This window comes from Chaetodon auriga, chromosome 19 (genome assembly GCF_051107435.1).
Source record: "Chaetodon auriga isolate fChaAug3 chromosome 19, fChaAug3.hap1, whole genome shotgun sequence".
Lineage (NCBI taxonomy): Eukaryota > Metazoa > Chordata > Actinopteri > Chaetodontiformes > Chaetodontidae > Chaetodon > Chaetodon auriga.
Window position 1 is genome coordinate 17,565,859 of NC_135092.1, and position 19,217 is coordinate 17,585,075.

The following is a 19,217-nucleotide window of genomic DNA, read 5'->3' on the forward strand; positions in this document are numbered from 1 at the left end:
AAGCAGAGATACACCAAAGGACCATGTGACTCTCCTCAAAAGCTTTTCTTAAGTGCTGTTCTTGGCAAAGCTGCATTTCCCACATTTGTCCTTAGTCTGTATGGCAGCGGTGACAGCTTGTATGATTCATCCTTTGGGTCACTGTCATGCTTCATAGATTCCTCTTGCACTTGTGCTTCCCCCTGTGTGCATGATTTCTTAGTACCATAAAGCAGTTCCATGCAGTCCTCCAACAGCCTGGTAGGAACAGAAAAGAGCTTTTTCATACAATTACAGCATTTAGTGCAGTTATGATCGCGTCATTGACCTGACGAGATGTGCCAGTAGACTGAAGGGTAGCTCAACATTTGCATACCATCAGTCTCAAGTTTGATTATTGTTTGAATCTGAAGTCTAAATGTCAAAATGATCCCAGGCGGGTCTATTTCAAGGGCAATTCAGAAGTCAAAATAAATATACATGTTGTGTATCTGAAACATCTCTACTGTTACAAAAATAACTGACTTTTTCTGGAGGTATCTACAGTAATTAGGATTTTGAAAACAATGTGTGGAGGCCACGATAGCAGAACGTGTCCATTATGAGTGTTTTTGAATGGTCAGGGTTTAAGACGCATTGGCAGTGGCTTTCTGTAGATATGGTTTCCTCTTTGCAGCACCACTGGCTGTTAGCATAGCTCAGATTAGCATCACATTTACTGCTAAATGGGCAGAGTAATTACTTGGCAGCTGTTTTCCCTTGTTGCATTTAGGAAGAGTACTCAGCCTAAGCAGAACAGTTGGCTGCTGACGCCCTACAGCTGATAGATTTCATGCGTGTAATGTGCCGATTATGCTCTTATTTTGTACATATTTCAGTAATAAGTGCTGTGCAGTTACAGTAGCAGCACTCTTGCATGTGTAATAGTCAGTGTTATTTGTGAAAACATGGTCTGCAAATTTGGTTAAAGACATAATAATTTACACGCCCTCCTCCAATGAAAAGCATTTTTTATCCTATTTTACAATGAATTTCTTTAATTCTGTAATTCAGGAAAGCATTTTTTAATGATTGTAGCAATTTTTGCACAATCAATGCAATTAACATTGCATTTAACTATGTTTGCTGTACAGTAAAACAGCTTTAACCAAATTATCTTTATCTTATCTTAGGTAAAATTGCTACCTGACATAGTTGTTGTTTCATTTTTAGATGCAGTGGGGCAGCAATTTTAATGAAAAAGCTCTCAAAAAACCAACAGTATGTTAGCTGTTGAGTACCAAACAACAGACAAAGTTAGCAGCTAGCTAATGTTGCTCCATATCTGCAACATTTGTGAATTAGCAACTATTAGCTAACAAGTTCAGCTTAGTGATAATAAATGTATTTTATTTTTATATTCAGAGCTTGTTTCTGCTGTTCTAACGTGGCCAAAAAAAAGCAGACAGGCCTGTTTAAATGTATTGGATGTCTGATTTTGATTGTCGCTGTTTGAGAAGAAGCAGAACATAAAAGCTGCTCTCTCTGTCCTCAGGGGTTTCCAGGGGACTTTGGGGAGAGAGGACCACCTGGACCAGATGGAGAGCCAGTATGTCACAAGCTCACAGTCACACACCTGAATACAGAACCGATCCACATCCTCAGGCACACAAACACACAGCCCTCCCACATACACCCACACAAACTGAGAGCAGTGGTTTCACACACACCCCCACCCCCCTGGTGTTTTAGTACTGACATTTTGGCAGTGCTGGTGGGTAAATCATCTGGCAGTCCAGCAGTTTGCCTGTTTTTCTGTTTTATTTGAAGTTAGGTTTTTTTTTTTTTTGCTCTGGACAAGGCTTTACTGACGTATTTAATTTCACCCCATGCCTTCCTCTGTTGCAGATAATTTTTCTTGGCACTTGTATTAAAAAACCTGCAACTCTAAAGGGGGGGAGCAGTACGCCGGCCTGTCTTTCAAATGCAACTTTTTCCATTCACCAATGTAAACCAGCCACCGACTCACACATAGTATTCTTTGGAGCCGATATCCAAGAATAGTAAATGATGTAATAGAGTGTCGTTCTGAGTAATTGTTCCCAATTAAGTAGCGACTGGTCAGCAAAGCCTGTTTGCATGTTTGTGTCCATATGGAAAGCATCAAATGATTTGATCTTGGCATATTCACTATTTCTGGATATTTCCTGTCATTCTGACAAATCTCACACTTCATCAATCAGAATGGAAAGCTCTGAAATAAAACATAAACACATCAGCAGGTTGCTCTTTAACAAACTCTGAAATACATAATTAACATACAGCACATTCATATTTGAAGAAACACTTTGCTCACACATCCCTGATTTTTCCAGTGGTTCAGTCTTGTAGATCAGACAACTAAACTGCTAGTAAATCCTCGCTTAGCCCTGCAGCTTTTCTTTCCCTGAATTATGCATCAGATGTTAGCATATATTTCATATAATTTGAACATTAGCTTTGTGAAATCCAAGGGAATATATTTCACATATTTCCACTGTCACTGTTTTATGTCCCTTCATTTTTTTATTAGGAAATGAAAAAGGAAGAAAATCTTTGTGTTATGTTAAATGCTAATCAGACTAGCCTTTGCTAGCTAGCTGAACTTAGCACAGTGATGCTTTCAGCTAACATCAACATGATAACATGCTCATAATGGCAATGCTAACAGATGTGTAGCAGGTATGATATTTACCAAGTTCGCTTTCTGAGATTGGCATGCTAGCATGCTAATATTTGTTAATTAGCACCAAACACAAAATACAGCTGAGGATGATGGGAAAGTCATTAATTTTGCAGGCATTTGGTTAATTAATGGATGAAATGATGAAACCATGGATGTTTGCAACAATTCATCTGGTAGATGTTGAGATATTCACAGGTTAAGTGAAAACTCCGACCTGCTGGTGGTGCTAAAGGAAGAGTCAGGGGATCAGCACAGTCATTAGGATTCATCCTCTGACGGTCACGAATGTCTGCACAAAGTTGTGTCTCTCTCATTCCTGGAGGGAGAATGAACCTGCAGATTTACAAAAAAAAAAAAAAAAAGCCACAGTGGGACGAAGGGCTCACATCCCCCTCCACCTTCACCTCAGACACACACACACACACACACACACACACACACACACACACACATACACACACATGCACACAGCCCCCTCTCATAAGCTGTGATGAACACTGGGCCACTCTTCTGAGCATGTTTGTTTAAAAAAGAGCCAATAACCCCAGAAACTTGCTCCTTCTCCCTCTCCCTTCATCTCACTTACTCTCTCTCCTCCTCTCTGACTAGGGTGAGATGGGAGCCCCCGGTCCAAACGGAGTTCTTGGACTTATTGTGAGTAGCAGTTTGTGTGTGTTTCCTGTGTGCTCTCGTCAGCTTAAACATCCTATTTTCCCAGACACTTATTCCATAAATAAAAAACTGTAAAGGACTGTATTTAAATGAAACAGAATATGCCTCCTTAATTGAAAAAATGCTTTCAATTAGCTCTCATCATTTACACTGCCAGCTGCTCTCGTGGGAAACTAACCACTCTCTGTAGGTTCTTCACCACTGTAAACATATTTAAAATAGAGAAAGTGGATAGTCTTTGGAATCCAAGACACAAAGTTATTTTGACTGTAAAGCCTGAATTATGCAGTTTGTACCTCCCACTTCCTCCCAGGACAAACATGACATGATGCACTGTTTGATCAATCAAGCAGACCTTAACAAAGCATGTTGTTTTCCTCTTGAATCTCTCTCTTATTAACTATTTTGGAACAGGAACTCCCCCCTCGCCCACCCATCACCTTGCCCTCCACGCCTGCCCGGCCCGACAGCCACATAATTGTGTCTGATTATAATGTCTCCCTGGTTTCTCTTGTCGTGTCCCGTCTTCACCCGTCGCTGCTGCTCCTCCCGGTCTATTCTAGGCCACCGGTGGTGGTAGTAGGCCTGTAATTGGAGGACTCTCTGATTACAGCTCTGGTCTGAGCTCTGTGTCCTCTGCATTCATCTGACCCAACAGTGCGCTGTACAGTACAGCACTGAGCTGCACTTCAAAGATATAAATATCCAAACACCCTTCTCAGGGGACAGCAGGCGTCAGCTTAGAGTGAGGGCAGGCCACTGCTGAAGAAGGGAAAGTGCTGGCATGTAGAGGCTTCCTGAATTTTTCTGTCTTTGTTTCTATCTTTCTTAACATCTTTCTCTCCAGACTTTTTTCAACAGTGTAAAAATTTTTTTTTTTTCAAAGGACATGTGCACACACCTTCTTCCTCTCATCCTACTTTGATAGGATGGAGGTTGAAAGGGTAGTTTTACTGCTCAGGAATTGAACCTGGGCGCCCCCTGTGGCGTGCATTGGTAATAAACCTGGAAATCTGAATTCAATTAAAAACATTATATAGTATAATATATTGCATTTCTTCATGCGTTTCTGCAGTTTGGACAGCTAAACAGGAAATATGTGGTTGATAGGGACGGTTAAGGGCCCTCTAGAGGCCTGATGCTCTGAAGTCATGGAACAGATACTGTTGTTTTTTAAGCATCAAAGCACTCAAGTTGAATCCTGACTAAAACTTCTTACAACACATTCGATTTTTTCCATCTGAAGAACCTTTTTAATCTCTCAACATCCAATTAAGTGATTTGTTGTGAGAGACATTTTTGCAGTGTGTAATTCAATAACATCCTCCGTCACACAGGCAGATACTACAGTATTCACAGAGAGACAAATATTTAGTACACTGAGCCAAGGCCACCCTGTCGGTCTTTACAAGCAGAAAGTTCAGAGCAACAGAGAGTGAAAATAAGATAAGTAGTAGCAGCCCGTGATGCATCTCTGTGGAGAGGACATGTTTTACGAACACGGCTGCAATATCGTCTCTCTCCCTCTCACACACTGACAAGTAAACAGATAATCCATGCAAGTCTTTAATCGCTCTCATTAATTGGTCCTTACTGAATGAAGTAAAACCCAGTTCTCCTTTGCCATTGTGACTGCAATCTTGCTCTGTCTTTCTTCTGCTCTGGAATGTAAATCCAGCTACTGGTTCCTTTTCCAATGACGGAGCCTAAGACTGTGTAAAAGTGGTCATAGCCACCGTGAAGTCAACCATTGTTTGTAGATTGACATCTTGAAGCCTCAATTCTGGCATTTTTCCCGTCGCCATCTTGTTTATTGGAACCAGAAGTCACAATATCTGGGTGAGAGGGTGTATCTGAGAGAACCCAATGACGCTATGCACAGCTATCACTAACACAGGTTACCAGAGGCCAGGTACCATTAGCATAGCAAATGTTAAATTGTCAGCTAACTTGGTTAGCAAGGTGCATCCGTAATTCATCTTAACTTAACTGTCTCGTCATCTTAATTGGGATGCCCAAAAGCTGATTCCTTAAAGTGTCTTTGAACACATAGAACAAGACACTCGTAGGTGACCAAAACCAAAACAAGTTCAGGGCTATTTAAATGTACAGAGTGTCCAACACCACAATGGATAGCATTGCTACTCCTGCAATCTGATTTACAGGTCGACATGGTAGCGACTTGTCAATCATAAAGTAGCCACATCGTAAAGCTGCTGTATCGTCCATTTGACTCTAAATCAGACAATAATTGAGTTGAAACTAGCGACTGAGACGCTAAACTAATTAGGAAAATGTGTGGTAAGTGTGGTAATTTTCTCATAGACTTCCACACAATCATACTTTTTTTGCAATCAGTGGAGTCGCCCCCTGCTGGACATTAGAAAGAAAACAAGTTTCAGGCACTTCTGGCTTCCCTTTTCAGACTGGGAGGCTACGTCCACCTCTTTAACGCAGATGTTCTGTCAAGCATTAATTTATTACTTTCACATCATTTGATTCAGGCTTCAGATGAAACACAGTTTTGGCAGCAGACTGCAAAGTCTATTCCCTTATCTCTAGAATTTGGCCATATATTATTCATCCATTCTTTTGTGCAATGTGATGGTGGATAATCTGGCAGCTGGACAATAAAGCTTATTGTTATGTTCAATGAATGCCAAAGTCAACCGAAGTGCACTTGTGTATGAGAGCTTGTTGAATGAAAGGCAGGGGTCTGAGCCATGTGTTTATCTGTACTTCATGCATATGATATCACTGAATATGGATGTGTTTCTTATTTGTCCCCTCTTCTGGCATCAGGGTGATATGGGACCTCCGGGGGAGATGGGCCTTCCAGGACCTAATGGATTGAAGGTAATCTCAGATGCACAGATGAAATCAGTTACCTTCACTATCTTATTTTGTATTTTCTTCTTTGGACTGCCATGGGTTGAGAGACATCTGAAGAAGCTTATGAAGGACAAATTTGCTGGTGATTCACCTGCTCGGTTACGTGCAAAATAGTGTTAAGTATGTTCCCATGAGGGTGGATAATAGGTGAGGTTGGGTTTTGGGGGTCCCTTTCTAACCCAACTGTTGGTGCTTGTTCCAGGGGGTGCCTGGAAACCCAGGAGAACCAGGACTGAAAGGTGATAAGGTGATCTGAATATTCCTGTTATTGGCCTGTGTTTGAGCAGCATGTGATGGATATGTTTTCCTTTGCATCTTACTGTAGTTGTCTCTGTCCAACCATTGGACATAGAGCATGTTTTCATAAGGTCCCACCTTCAGCCACACTCATACTCATATGAAGCATGATATTTGATAGGTTTCTCTAATTTCCACTAATATGAGTCCTTTCTATGTCATTTCTGTGAAATCCATTGAGTGACATGTTAAAGGAACCTTCACTACCCTGGGAAATGCATTTATTTGATTTCTTGCTGAGAGTTAGAAGAAAACTTTTGTATCTTTGTTCTGTATGAAGCTTGAGCCGGGAGTTAGCTTAGCTTAGCATAAAAGCTGAAAATGGGGGAAACAGCTAGCCTGCCTCTGTGTGAAGGTAATCAAACCCCTAAAGCTTCCCAATTAACACATTATATCTATTAAATAAGAATTAAAAACAAATATCTGTTCCCCTTTGTTTCCAGCTTTCAAGCTAAGCTAAGCTAACCAGCCGCTGGCTTGTGCTCTATATGTACCGTCATGACATGAGTGGTTTCAATCTTCTCATCGAACACTCTGCAAGAAACTAAATGAGAGTACTTCATAAAATCTAAAACTATTCCTTTATGAACAATGTCACAAAATGTTACTGCATTAAGATGTTGGTAACCAAATAGATGGAAACTGAAGTGAAATATTCAAACGATAGTTGGAAAGAATTTCAAAGAATTAGGACAATACCAGAAGATAGGAACAGAAGATTTGAAATAGATTCATATTTCCATTGCACTCTGGCAGCGGGGATTCACAGCTTTTGAGCCTGTACAGCCCGTTCAACCTTGACGAGGCTGATGAGAACTGCTTGACAGGCTCTGAAACTGAATCTCATGAAAAGATCAGGCCCATAGATATAATCACAGATTGAAGCCAAGGCCAGCAGTAAAATCTAAAATCATACCCAATTAGCTGTAGTCAGTTGATGTTTCTCCACCCAAGACCGGAAAAATGTACATTTACAGTTGAGCCTGCAGGAGGAAAAGCAGAAATCACCTCTCGATGGTGTGCCATTGTTGATTGATTGCGCCACAGAGTTAGAATAATTAATCATTTGTAATTATTAATCTGTCAAACACTGGCTTACTCTCTAAGACATGTGGGTGAAAAGAGTCGAGTAATTGTTATCAATGCCTTTCATAAGACAGATTGACACCACATGAAGAACTTGGCTAATGCAATGAACGAGGCTGATTGTGTGTGAATGTTCATAATGCACAGACCGCTAATTAGTACTGTCTGTCGAAAAAGCTTAATGTGACTGATGAAGGAGAATGTTACCGTTCCCCCCTAATGTTCTTCATTTGTCTTTCTTTCCGTCCGTACCTTCCATCTTCCTGCGTCAGGGTGAAATTGGGATTCCCGGAGAGCAAGGGGAGATCGGGTACAAAGGAGACAAGGTAGATCACTGCAGCACATATGTCACGGTATCAATGTTCTAACCCCCCATTCTCTCCTCAGCCTCAAACACACACATCCAGACTTACACAGTGTTCTTTACAGAACTGTGCCTTTGCAAAATGACTTTGCCAGATGTGTGCTGTCCAGCTTGTGGAAATTCTTATGTAAACCCTCCTCATTTGTCTGTGTGTGTGTAAGCAAAATCTAACCCTTTTTGCATCATAGAACAGAGGGGTCCCAAGAGATAACAGAAATACTGAGCAGAGTCATGCATGTCTAATGTCTGGTTCCCTAGAAAAGAGATCAGGGTTCTGTTTTTTTGCTTCTGAACAATGTCCGACTGTCTTCTTATTTTTGATGTGTTGCGTTTGTGTTGGACAGGGCATCCAGGGGGCTCCAGGATTACCAGGCATCCGTGGGAAACCAGGACCACAGGTTAGCTCTGGCTGTAATGATCAGAAATACATAAAAATGCTAAGATATGGACACTTTTCATCAATAGGATTGACATTTTGGGAAAGATTTCGATCAGATGGTCAACAGTGTTGACATATCTGTCCGTTTAATGTAAGGCTACAGCCAGCAACCAGTTAGCATAGCCTAGCATAAAAACTGGAATCGAGGTTAAACGGGGTAATGATCTTTTCATCTACGTCTCAACAAGAAACTGAATGAGCTTTTTTCCCAATTTTCACTGAGACATTTGTTCTCATTTGTCTTTGCTGCAGGGCAAGCTAGGAGAGAGAGGCCCTGATGGTGCACCTGGACCGCCAGGCCCTGAGGTTCGTAATCACATTACTGCATTTAATATGAGAGTCTGTATTTCAGACACACAATAGAAATCTTTTTTTTTTTAAATTAATCATGACAGGGTTTTCCTGGTGACATGGGACCACCGGGAGAGAACGGCCTGGAAGGACCAAAGGTGAGTAAACCATCATCTTGGCTGAGTAGTCTATCGAATGGCGTATGTTTAAAAACATGAAACAGAACACTTACCGTGGTGCAGCTGTGCTTTGAGCTACATGCTAATGTCAACATGCTAACATGCTCAGAAAGATAAAGCTAACAGGCTGATATTAATCAGATATAGTGTTTACCATGCTGACCTATTAGTGTGAGCATGCTAACATTTGCTAATTGGCACTAATAGCAAAGTATATCGTTTTGCAGGTATTTGGTCATAAACAAAAATACTGAAGAAATGACAAATTTTACATGATGATTTTGTTAAAGGGAAAAGTCAGACCATCATCAAAGTCTGACTGTCTGTACAAAATGTTATACCAATCCATCCAAGAGTTCAGATATTTCAGTCTGGACCAAAGTGGTAGACCAACTGACCCACAGACGTTCCCTTGAGCCACACCACTCGTGGCTAAAAACATATGTGTAAATACTACATTTACCTTTACACGTTAGCATTCATTTGATGACTGGTTTTCACCCATCCAGGGAAAACCAGGGGCCAGAGGTTTACCGGGTCCACGAGGGATGCCTGGCTTGGAGGTAAGACTGTCAGACACCGCCCACATCAGAACGACCCCAATGCGCCAAAAGGCATTAAAAGTTTTACGGCACAAGGCTTCTCTTTGCTGAGGGCGGCTTTATGTCCCCAAACATAATTCATGCTAAAATCAATATCATGTGTTTCCAGGGAGATGAGGGCCCAATCGGACCACCGGGCCCAACAGGACTCGAGGTGAGTTATTAGATTAACACCTGGTGTTGCCTGGCTGGTGGAAAGGAAGGAGAGAGAGCTGATAACAGACATGACTGTTCTGAGTGTAGTGTGAAAACGTAACAGTCATGTGTACACTTATGTAAGTTTGCATGTTTATTTAAACTGTTTCCCAAGAAGGACGATCAAACCATCTATCATGCGCATCGCTGTGGTTTGATTCCTTATCCTTTGTATGTCTGTGGTAAGCAAATCAAAGAGAGCGAGATGAAGGGATAGAAATATGACGAAGTCTGTGCAAACCCAGCTGCAGTGTGAAGCTAAATCTGTCTGCATTCTTTGCAGTTCAGTACAACAAAGAAATTCCCAGTCTTGTGGATTGCAGACCAATGAAATCCTTGCATGGTGTTTGCTTCCTGTTCTGCAGTGAAAGCCCACTAATGTAAATCTACATGAGCAGGCACTGGATGTGTGATCTAAGCTTACTTTGGTGAATACATCCTTTACTCTAAATCATGTGTAACTCCCTTTTTGTCTCAGCCGCCTACACAGAATGCAGTATAATTTAATTGCTCGGTTTTAATTATGCATCCCAAAGTTTGGTGCACCACAGTGGGAGTTAATCTGAAATTTATTTGAGATCATAAAGTAGGTCATGATTGTGGATTTTTCACGGTTTGCTTAGAAATAGGAGATATGTGAGATTGGAGTTTAATAGAGTTTGTTATGTCTGGGTTCTGGATGATAGTCATATCACAACAAACTGCTGCATGCAATCCATATTTTTGGCCACCAGGGGGGGATAACTGCCATCACCATGTTTACAGGTGACAAGATTTATTGCTGCTATGAAATGCGAGGTGATGTTAATGGGCCACTGCAGAAATATGAGATTTGTTGACTTTATTTCTGAAATGCTTTACTGAATTACAAAGAAAACTGACCATAACTCCTCTTATTTTTTTACTTATCCTGTTTTTTTTTCATTATCCCAGATGCTACTTGTTTTCTCTTCATCAGTTTATCTTTTTGTTCTTCTCTCCTCGCGGTCACCCTGTACTTTCTTTGACTCCAGCCCCCTCCACATCCCCCCCGCCCCGTCGTCCACCCCCTCACTTGTCTCATTCTCTATCCCCCTCTCTCCTCCATCTGAGGGGAAGTGGTGTATGACTCCTTCAGGAGCTGTGATTGATCTCTGGCCAGGTGCCACAGGTCCTCCTACTGCTCCACCTCATCCACCAGCTGTCTTTTAGCTTCCCTGCTCACCTCAGAATGACACCCTCTCTTTACCTCTTCCTTTTTTTTTATCATCTCCCGCACCTTCTCAGTTGCTCTTCATCCCCCTCTTTCTCTATTTCTTCCTTCCTTTGGTTAATGCGGTCAGCCGCAGACATAAATCTAAATCAGGTGATAAGAAGTCCTGCACAGCTCATATTAATTCTCATGTTACTACAAGAATCTGCTTTTACTGTGTGCTTCTGAGTGAAATACAGTGTTAGCCTGTGCTGTCTTATGAAAGCTGCCAACCTTTCTGGAGTAAAACTTTGGAATTGTTGAGTCATTCAGTCTTTAGGAGTTTGGCATCAACATTTGTGACCTGGAGTTATTGCTGGTAAAAGAGCACTTAGCCCCCCTCTTAACCCCGGGAATTACTGTCTCTGCAAGAGGAACATTACAGTCATTGAGCCAAAATGCACCGTCAGCATTACCTGTATGCGTCATTGCATACTTCGGCGGCATGTACCATGAGCTGCAACAGCTGTGGCCAACTTGCCAGCACCCTCTTCAAACTGTCATCTCACAGGAAGCAGGTCCTTTATATTCAACGAGAGTTTGTCATGAATGTTAATGATGTGTTAACTGGCAAGTGTATCTCTGTAATTCACTATTCATTATTCTGTTCTGTGTCCTTTTTCAGGGTAGAATGGGCAGAAAAGGATTTCCTGGGAAGGTTGGGCCAGAGGGACTTAAGGTGAATAAAGCCAGAACTCAAATGATTTCTTCTCTTTTCTCAGTATATATTAAAAAAGTGTATTTAATTATTATAAACAAATGACAAGTTATGGATTTGTCTCTACAGGGAGAGCCCGGTGTCGCAGGAAATGTTGGGCTGATGGGAGAAAGAGTAAGAAACCCTGACATGACCACCGCCATTTCTTCCAAATGTCTATCCATTCATCCATTAACACTGAGTGTGTGCATTTCAGGGCTTGCTGGGTTTCATCGGACCTGTGGGAGAGGCAGGACTGGCAGGAGAGAAGGTAAAACACCTCGTTTTTCCCTTTTGAATTCATTGTTAGATGTTACGTAGTCCTCCCAAGGTGACTTTTGAAGACTGAATGTTGTGTTCTCGTATGCTTAGGGGGATCGAGGGGAGATGGGCCTTCCCGGACCACCTGGAGAAAAGGGATCGACGGTAAGACGCAACGCACAAGGCAGAGTGGAGGGATTTGATAAATAATGACATTTGAGCGTGCTTAAATGTCAGCTTTCCGGGTGCGGTTAGAAAATCCAGAGAAATGGTCGTCTTGAACTAAACTGTGTGTGTTATTCCCATGGGAATATTCTGAAGTGTGGGATTAGGTCAGTACCACAAGAATATACCAGACGGGAAAGGAGGCACATTACCCCCCGTGGACGATTTAGGGCCATGTTTCCTAAGCAGCGGTTTGGCACCTGGCAGGAGGCCTTTAGCTGGAAAAAGTCTTAACATTGATTTAAACAAAGGAGGATATAGTTCCAGCGGATCACTTCCAATGATTTACCTCCCTGACGGTGTTTTATGGCGAAAGGAAGTGCTGACTTCTCATTCTGAAATGCTTCTGGGATTTGCTCAAAAGAATAAAGAACCCAAGAACAAGGACGATCCATTGTCAGACATCCATGCGGATTTTGTCTCCAGTCTGCAGGACACCCACGTGCCCCCAAAGGTCTTGCGTTTCATGGACTTTACTCTTCTGCTGTCACATAAGTGGCTGCTCTGTCATGTTTTGTCTTTATCTGATATGGACCGTCTAATGTATGTATGACCGGCTGGAGTGTGTAAGAATTTAGTCATCATTCTTGCTGAAACAGAGAGAAGTTTCCTGCTGGCTGACAGCCAGCTGGATTTCTCTCAGGACTTAACCACACACACACACACACACACACACACACACACACACACTTACACACTTATATGGGAGTTCTCTGTTGTCCCACTCTCTCAGCTGCAAAACAGAAACAGACCCTCTGGAAAAGACTGCATCATACAAATGAAGGCTGCTGACCACCGCTAACAGAGAGCTCTCACTCTGGGCATTTATGATTTATTCCCATGGACGCATGAGATCAGAGCTGCCTACTGTACTCTGGGTTTGCATACTGGATAGACTTTATTGCACTCAGCTGATCTGAGAGGTCTGACTGAAAATACTCCCCATTTCATAGTTATGCTTTTACAAATGGTCCAGTGAAAAAGTGAAGTCCAATAAAGGAGGAAGAAAAGCAGCCAAACGTCGTATGTTTTCAGATATAAAATCATCTCCTCAGGCTTTCTGTTTTCCTCTTTTCCCCACTGTCTCTTATTGTTGCAGTGGATGTGGTTTCCAGTGAGCAAAGCATTTCTGCAGATGTATGTTTGCACTTAACCTAGTGTGTATGTGTGTGTGTGTGTGTGTGTGTGTGTGTGTGTGTGTGTGTGTTTGTTGCCTCAAACAAATTCAAATTGAATGTATGCTGATGTCAGAATGTAAAGTGAGTTTGTGTCTTTGTATTGGAGTTAATGCGCATAATACCCCGTTTTGTGTCAGTTGTAGTCTGTGTACTGAGTGTGTGTTTGTGTCTGTGTGCATATGAAAGGGTCACCCAGGGACACCAGGTGAAACCGGGCCTACAGGACCACCAGGAAGACCAGTAAGTCACCATTCTTCTGCTCCTTTTGCATCTCCTCCCTTCCTTCCACTTGATAGCGTTTGCAGATGATCGTGTATTGTGTGGTTATTAACATCAGAGGCTCCATCTAGGTTTAGTCTGAGGCTTGGGGCAGCACGTATGGTTGTATCAGAGAACAGACAAACAATAATAGCTAAAAGGCAAACAGATGCACAAAGATGCCTTTAACAGTTTCTGTGTACAAAAAGTAGTTCTAGATGACAGTAGTGTGGATTGTTAATAACCCACAGGCTGCAGCAAAGGTTTCTCTGAGCGTGATGAGAGCTGGCAGCCTCCTGCTGAACCTGCATTACCCTCCTGTCAGTCAAAAACCCAACACCTATAACCAATTAGAAGCCGCCCCTGCCCCTCGTTTCCCCTTGCTGTGTCCTTGCCACAGCCAGACTGAGCGCTGGTTAAAGGCGGGGGCCACTGAGCCACCAAAACAAACATAAATACGGGGCTCTGGGGTGCAGCAGGACAGGATTCCAGAGTAGGCCCTTTAATTGGTGTGAGTGACAGATCTAACAACAAACCCCATAGTGTGTTCGCGAGGTCAGGCTGCCCCCCCTTCAGGGTCAACAACCAGGGGGCTCTGTGCTCTGTCAGTGTAAACCTTTGTTTTATCTCTCCTTCCCTTTTTCCTTCCCTCCCACCCCCCCTTTTCCTCTTCATCCCCCTTTCCTTTGTTCATCAGGGCCCTTCTGGAGCGACTGGGCCAGCCGGTACCAGAGGACCCAAAGGCTTACGGGTAAGTTTGCAGCTTCACACCTGTTCCCTGGGCCCTCTGCGGTCAGTGTATCACAGTTCTCAGCCCGGAGAACAGATCACAAACTTTGCAAAAGAGTGTGCAGTAGAGACATGCTGTGTGCTACCGCTGCTGTTGAGCCGCTGGAAAAACTTAAGAGGGTGAACATAATGAAGCGATATGGAACTGCCTCTGAACTGAGGTCATGTGTGTTTAATGGACTTGCATAACACAATCTCAGGTTCGGAGTCAAAGCGTGAGTCCGTTTCATCCTTCCCTGAAGTCAGCGCTCATTATAACTGCTGGAGGGGCTCCAGTGATGTAAAACAAAAAGCTCAGTTTTTAACTCCATATAAATGGAACAATGGCTGTTGGAAAGACCTGCCGTCAATCCAGCTACATGCTATGTGTCGAGGAAAATGTGACCTGGCTTTTGTGGCTATTCTGGAGGTCACTTTGCAGATAAATTTAGTAAACTGGGAAAGCATGATTTATGGGGGGGATTAGCAGTTTATCAGCTTTTTCCCCCCAAGTTTTTCAGTCGTTCTGGGTTAGCAGAAAGTTCAAGCATTCACAAAACCCACAATAGCGGCTTTCTGGCCTGTAACCTTTTTAGAATCAGCTATGGAAACGCGACTCAGAAATACAAGCCTCCAGTGTGCAAGTCTTTCACATTAGCATTTCACTGGAAACACTAAATACACTGTGCACGCTCTGCACATCTCCACATGCTACAGTTTCAGAGCTAATATGACAGATGACATGATAATTAAATGAGCCTGCAGAAATTATTGCAGATATTTCCAGTTGTCAATCAACTAGTAGCATTCATTATAGCTGCATTCCATTTAATTGATTCCCTAGACTTCGTATTTTCATTGGAGCAATCAGTGTTATTAGATACACCTGTGCTTTTCCTGTTAAATCACATTGGAAAGTATGCTGTGAGGAAAAAAAACTGACATTTAAAATACGACAAGAACGTTCAACAAAAACAAAATGAGCATTTACATGTGTCAAATTACATCTCTGCAATCTCAATAAAAGTGAAATCGGCTGGAATCTTACCCAGAAATTTAATACCACATAAATAATGTTCCTAAGATTTGACCTCTGGAGCAACATACAGCGAATAAATTCTTGTCCATCAAATGCACTCCAGCGGAACCAAGTGGCAGTGATGCAGAACACAGCAAATTGATGTTTTTGGGGTCAGTTTTGCTTGACGGTGTCGGACACGCCTCAGCTTCTGCTGGCCTTTCTGCGCTGCTCTCTCGTGGAGTTCAGACACCGTCGCCGACCTTTTTCAAAGGTTTTATCGCTATGGTCCACTGAGCCAGCTGGATGAAAGCATGGGATGAAATAGCCTTGAGCTTCTCTATCTGAGGCATCCATGGGAGACAGGCATCACTGTGGTCGGCCTGGAGACACTCTCATGTCTCAAGCTGTGTTTTCAATTAATACTAATGTCAGCAGCTTCCACTGCCAGCAAGTCTGCCTGCTGCTTCATGACTTACGTTGGGTAATCCAAGCTCAGAAACCTGAGTGTTGCAAGCCAGAAGGCATAGAGGTGGTTCTTCTCACAGACGTGCAACCACAGACGCTCGTGCACCGAGTCGTCTTACCCACTCCAGAAGAAATGCGACAGCTATCAGAATTTAAGATTTCACGCATCCTTTCTTCATCATTTAAGAGATGCTACAAATAAAAGCCAAAAAAAAAGATGTCTTATGACATCTCTTTCGATGAGAGACGTTTTGACTGTCATTCAAAAGGTGGCTTCAGCTCTGAACAGCATCTCAGTGCTAAATAAGACTGTAGACAACTCTTGCACAGACTTTAACACCATATGTCTTTTATATGTCAGCCACTTGGCTTGGGACACAAGGCCTCAATGTTGACAGCTCTGTAACATCTGGCCTCACTCTCAGAAACATTGGCACCAGACTGTTTTCGAACATGGAAATATCGTGGAACTAGAGACATAAAACTGCACCAAAACTGCATGCTGGCATCAGAGCAGCTTGGAAGCTAATACCGCTATCATCTCTCTGTTTTTCTGTCTTTTATTTGCATGTATTAAACCTATTTGAAGTTGTGGACTCTGATTTGTGGATGTCAGCCATGAGGAATCACCAGTGTGACTAATCATGCTTTGTGTCTAAAAACTCCTCAGGACGTCTGACCTACAAATCCTCAGCTAATGTTTTCCATATTGAAGAGCACATTAATCTCATCATCCTTCCCTCTTGGCCGGTGGTTCTTGTTGAGCTAGTTTAAATAGATTTTTTTCATTGTTTTCTGCCTTTCTTTGACACTTGTCAAATTAATCTAACGCTGACTAATTAATTACCTTTGAAGCATAATATCTGAGTGAACCCATTTTTCCAGCAGGCCTGATAAGGTGGAATATTTTCCCTACACATCGGCTAATCCAGCTATGTAAACGCAAGCAGTGGGTAGCAGGTACCCCAGACAGGAATGTTAATGAGCGCTGCTTATCCAGCTCTATGTATAATAGGCTTATAGCACTTCAGCTAACGGCGTTCTCCACAGACCAAACTCCCGCTGTGCTCAGTCATCAACCACTCACACTCCTGTGTGGCTGTGTCATGTTATATTTGCTTTCTGCTTTGAAATAATTAATAATCCTGAGAAAATCACTCCCCACCCCTTGTCATCTACAGTCACTTTTACCTAAACTGACCCATATAGTCAGATCATATCATCAACCACTGAGGACCTGCGCATGGCGGTGAGCCTGCATCTGCCACAGCATACATGAGAAGAGTTGTGCAGGGGTGCAGGTGCACAGCAGATGGACTGAATTGGTCAGCTGCCTGGCTCCCATTTATTATCACTGCTTACTGGACGAGCAGGCCTTTAAGCATTTTAGACTGATTTTGTTTGACAGCTGCACCCATGTAATCTAAACAGTCAGCATGCTCTGACAGTATGTGTGTGGTTTTAGTGTGAACAGTATGTATCTGCTGAGACTTTCTGCCCAAATTCTAGTGTTAAAATAAAACACAAATACAATCCTTTAGAGAGACCTGAAGCTATTTCTACACTTTTCCTCGATGCACAAATACACACATTCACCTTTACGCACAACCTGCTTCCTTATTCACCCTGAAAAGTGTTGTTTACAGGCACAGGTACGTTGCCTCTGACATGGGGGTATTATTGGCATCAGTGCACTACACAGTGATGTTTATTTACAGTATGTTGCTGGCTGTGCTACAGTGACCTCTGTTGGTGAAGTGACAGCTGTCTCGTGTTTCAGGGAGCGATAGGGCCTGACGGTCCAACAGGAGAGATGGGGTTAGAGGGCAAGGAGGTAAGAAATCTGCGTTGATTCAGTGTATTTACTGGGATTTCCTTGTTGATAAATTCACAAAGCCAAATGGTACAGACACAAGAGTAATGACCATAAATTAGTGTTCAGTTGTGTAGAAAATCTATTTACCTGCATAAAAATTGGATTCTTAAGAGGGAAAATAGATCTTGTGAACCAAAAATAGCAAGCTGCACATCCTCTCCATCCACTCAGCAGACAGGGAATATACAGTAAACTGTCATGACCCAACCCGCGGCTCTCTCTCATCCTCTCATCTCATTCCCTCTCTCCACAGGGTTCTGATGGTCCTCCAGGAAAAATAGGTTTCCCTGGACCACAGGTAAAGCACTGGACAACTTTTCGACTTTTCCACTCCTTCCTCACATTCATTTTTTGGTGCTTATGTTCCTCCAGAGAGGCGAGGCGTCAGAATGATTAAAAGACCTGCATGCAACCAGCAGTGTGGAGGCCCACAGTGTGATACAGCTTACTGCTTACCCATCTAATTTATCCTGTTTTACATATTCTTCTTTTTATTGTGTCCCTACAGGGGAAGATCGGAGAGCCAGGAGAAACTGGGCCTAAAGGTTTTCCTGTGAGTTCACTGTGCTCATACATAGAAATAGAACACATACACTGCCAAAGACACTGCAGATGGACCCAAAACAACAAGCTTTACAATACTGTATGTCAATACAGTATAGTCATGTTATTTTGTTCTAGGTGGGTTCTATCTGTGAGCTGATGTTTTGGTATGAACCTGTACTCTTAACTCACTTAACTTTCTGTCTCCAGGGTGTCCAAGGGCCCTCAGGACCTCCAGGGGACAAGGGAATAGCAGGCGAGCCGGTATGATCCTCCAGCCGTCTCTCCATCTTTTTAAACATGTCTCTCCCGTTTTCCTCATCATCTCTGCACCTTTACGCCTCCCGTGACATATCATGGTATCTTCGTCTTCCTCAGCTTCTTTCCTTGTCCTGCTTTCTATTTTCTCTGTTAAAAATAGAATCTTTTGCAGTATTCTTTCTTTAGCCCATCAAACTTTGCCTGTCCATTTTTCATTGCCATATTTAGTAGTTTTATTAGATTTTCTTTGGCAATAAACATCATCTTGGTCCTCTCCTCCCAGCCCCGAAAGCTCAAAAATATCATAGCCTTGAGGAAGTTTATGAGACGTATTTTGGTATTTATTGAAAATATATTCGTCTGTATTAAATATTTCCTCCAGAGGAGCCAGACAATTGTCTCATCCTTCACACATCTGCTCTGTAGTGGCGGGAGAGTGAACTGCGAGCATGCTGGGTGACTGACTGAAATAGGTTTTCGGGGGAAAAAAAACAGATTATTAATAGAAGAACTGAATTGCTGAACTCGCAGGGAAAATTCATGTGATTGTTGCCATGATGCATGAAATCTTTCCAAATCTTGTAAAAGATTTGCTGTCCTTCTTGTGGTTTTTATTTTATGCACACTAAAAGAGGCAGAACAGAGAAGGACGGATTACAAAATGCAGTAGTTTGCGTGCATGCTGGATTTAGCTCAGCGATATTATAGTGCTTCGGTTGGATCTGAACAAGCT

General features: G+C 42.5%; 1 protein-coding gene across 1 annotated transcript in view; it reads left to right on the forward strand.

Annotated features, from left to right (window-relative positions):
- col27a1a (collagen, type XXVII, alpha 1a) overlaps positions 1-19,217 on the forward strand; it is a 66,752-nt gene that overhangs the window by 37,300 nt on the left and 10,235 nt on the right. The window contains exons 13-32 of the mRNA XM_076758759.1: positions 1,514-1,567; positions 3,293-3,337; positions 6,158-6,211; positions 6,450-6,494; positions 7,903-7,956; positions 8,339-8,392; positions 8,686-8,739; positions 8,829-8,882; positions 9,413-9,466; positions 9,615-9,659; positions 11,557-11,610; positions 11,719-11,763; positions 11,846-11,899; positions 12,001-12,054; positions 13,479-13,532; positions 14,248-14,301; positions 17,585-17,638; positions 17,934-17,978; positions 18,189-18,233; positions 18,434-18,487. Of these exons, the coding sequence (XP_076614874.1) occupies positions 1,514-1,567; positions 3,293-3,337; positions 6,158-6,211; positions 6,450-6,494; positions 7,903-7,956; positions 8,339-8,392; positions 8,686-8,739; positions 8,829-8,882; positions 9,413-9,466; positions 9,615-9,659; positions 11,557-11,610; positions 11,719-11,763; positions 11,846-11,899; positions 12,001-12,054; positions 13,479-13,532; positions 14,248-14,301; positions 17,585-17,638; positions 17,934-17,978; positions 18,189-18,233; positions 18,434-18,487 (1,026 nt within the window). The remainder of the gene's footprint in view (positions 1-1,513; positions 1,568-3,292; positions 3,338-6,157; positions 6,212-6,449; positions 6,495-7,902; positions 7,957-8,338; positions 8,393-8,685; positions 8,740-8,828; positions 8,883-9,412; positions 9,467-9,614; positions 9,660-11,556; positions 11,611-11,718; positions 11,764-11,845; positions 11,900-12,000; positions 12,055-13,478; positions 13,533-14,247; positions 14,302-17,584; positions 17,639-17,933; positions 17,979-18,188; positions 18,234-18,433; positions 18,488-19,217) is intronic.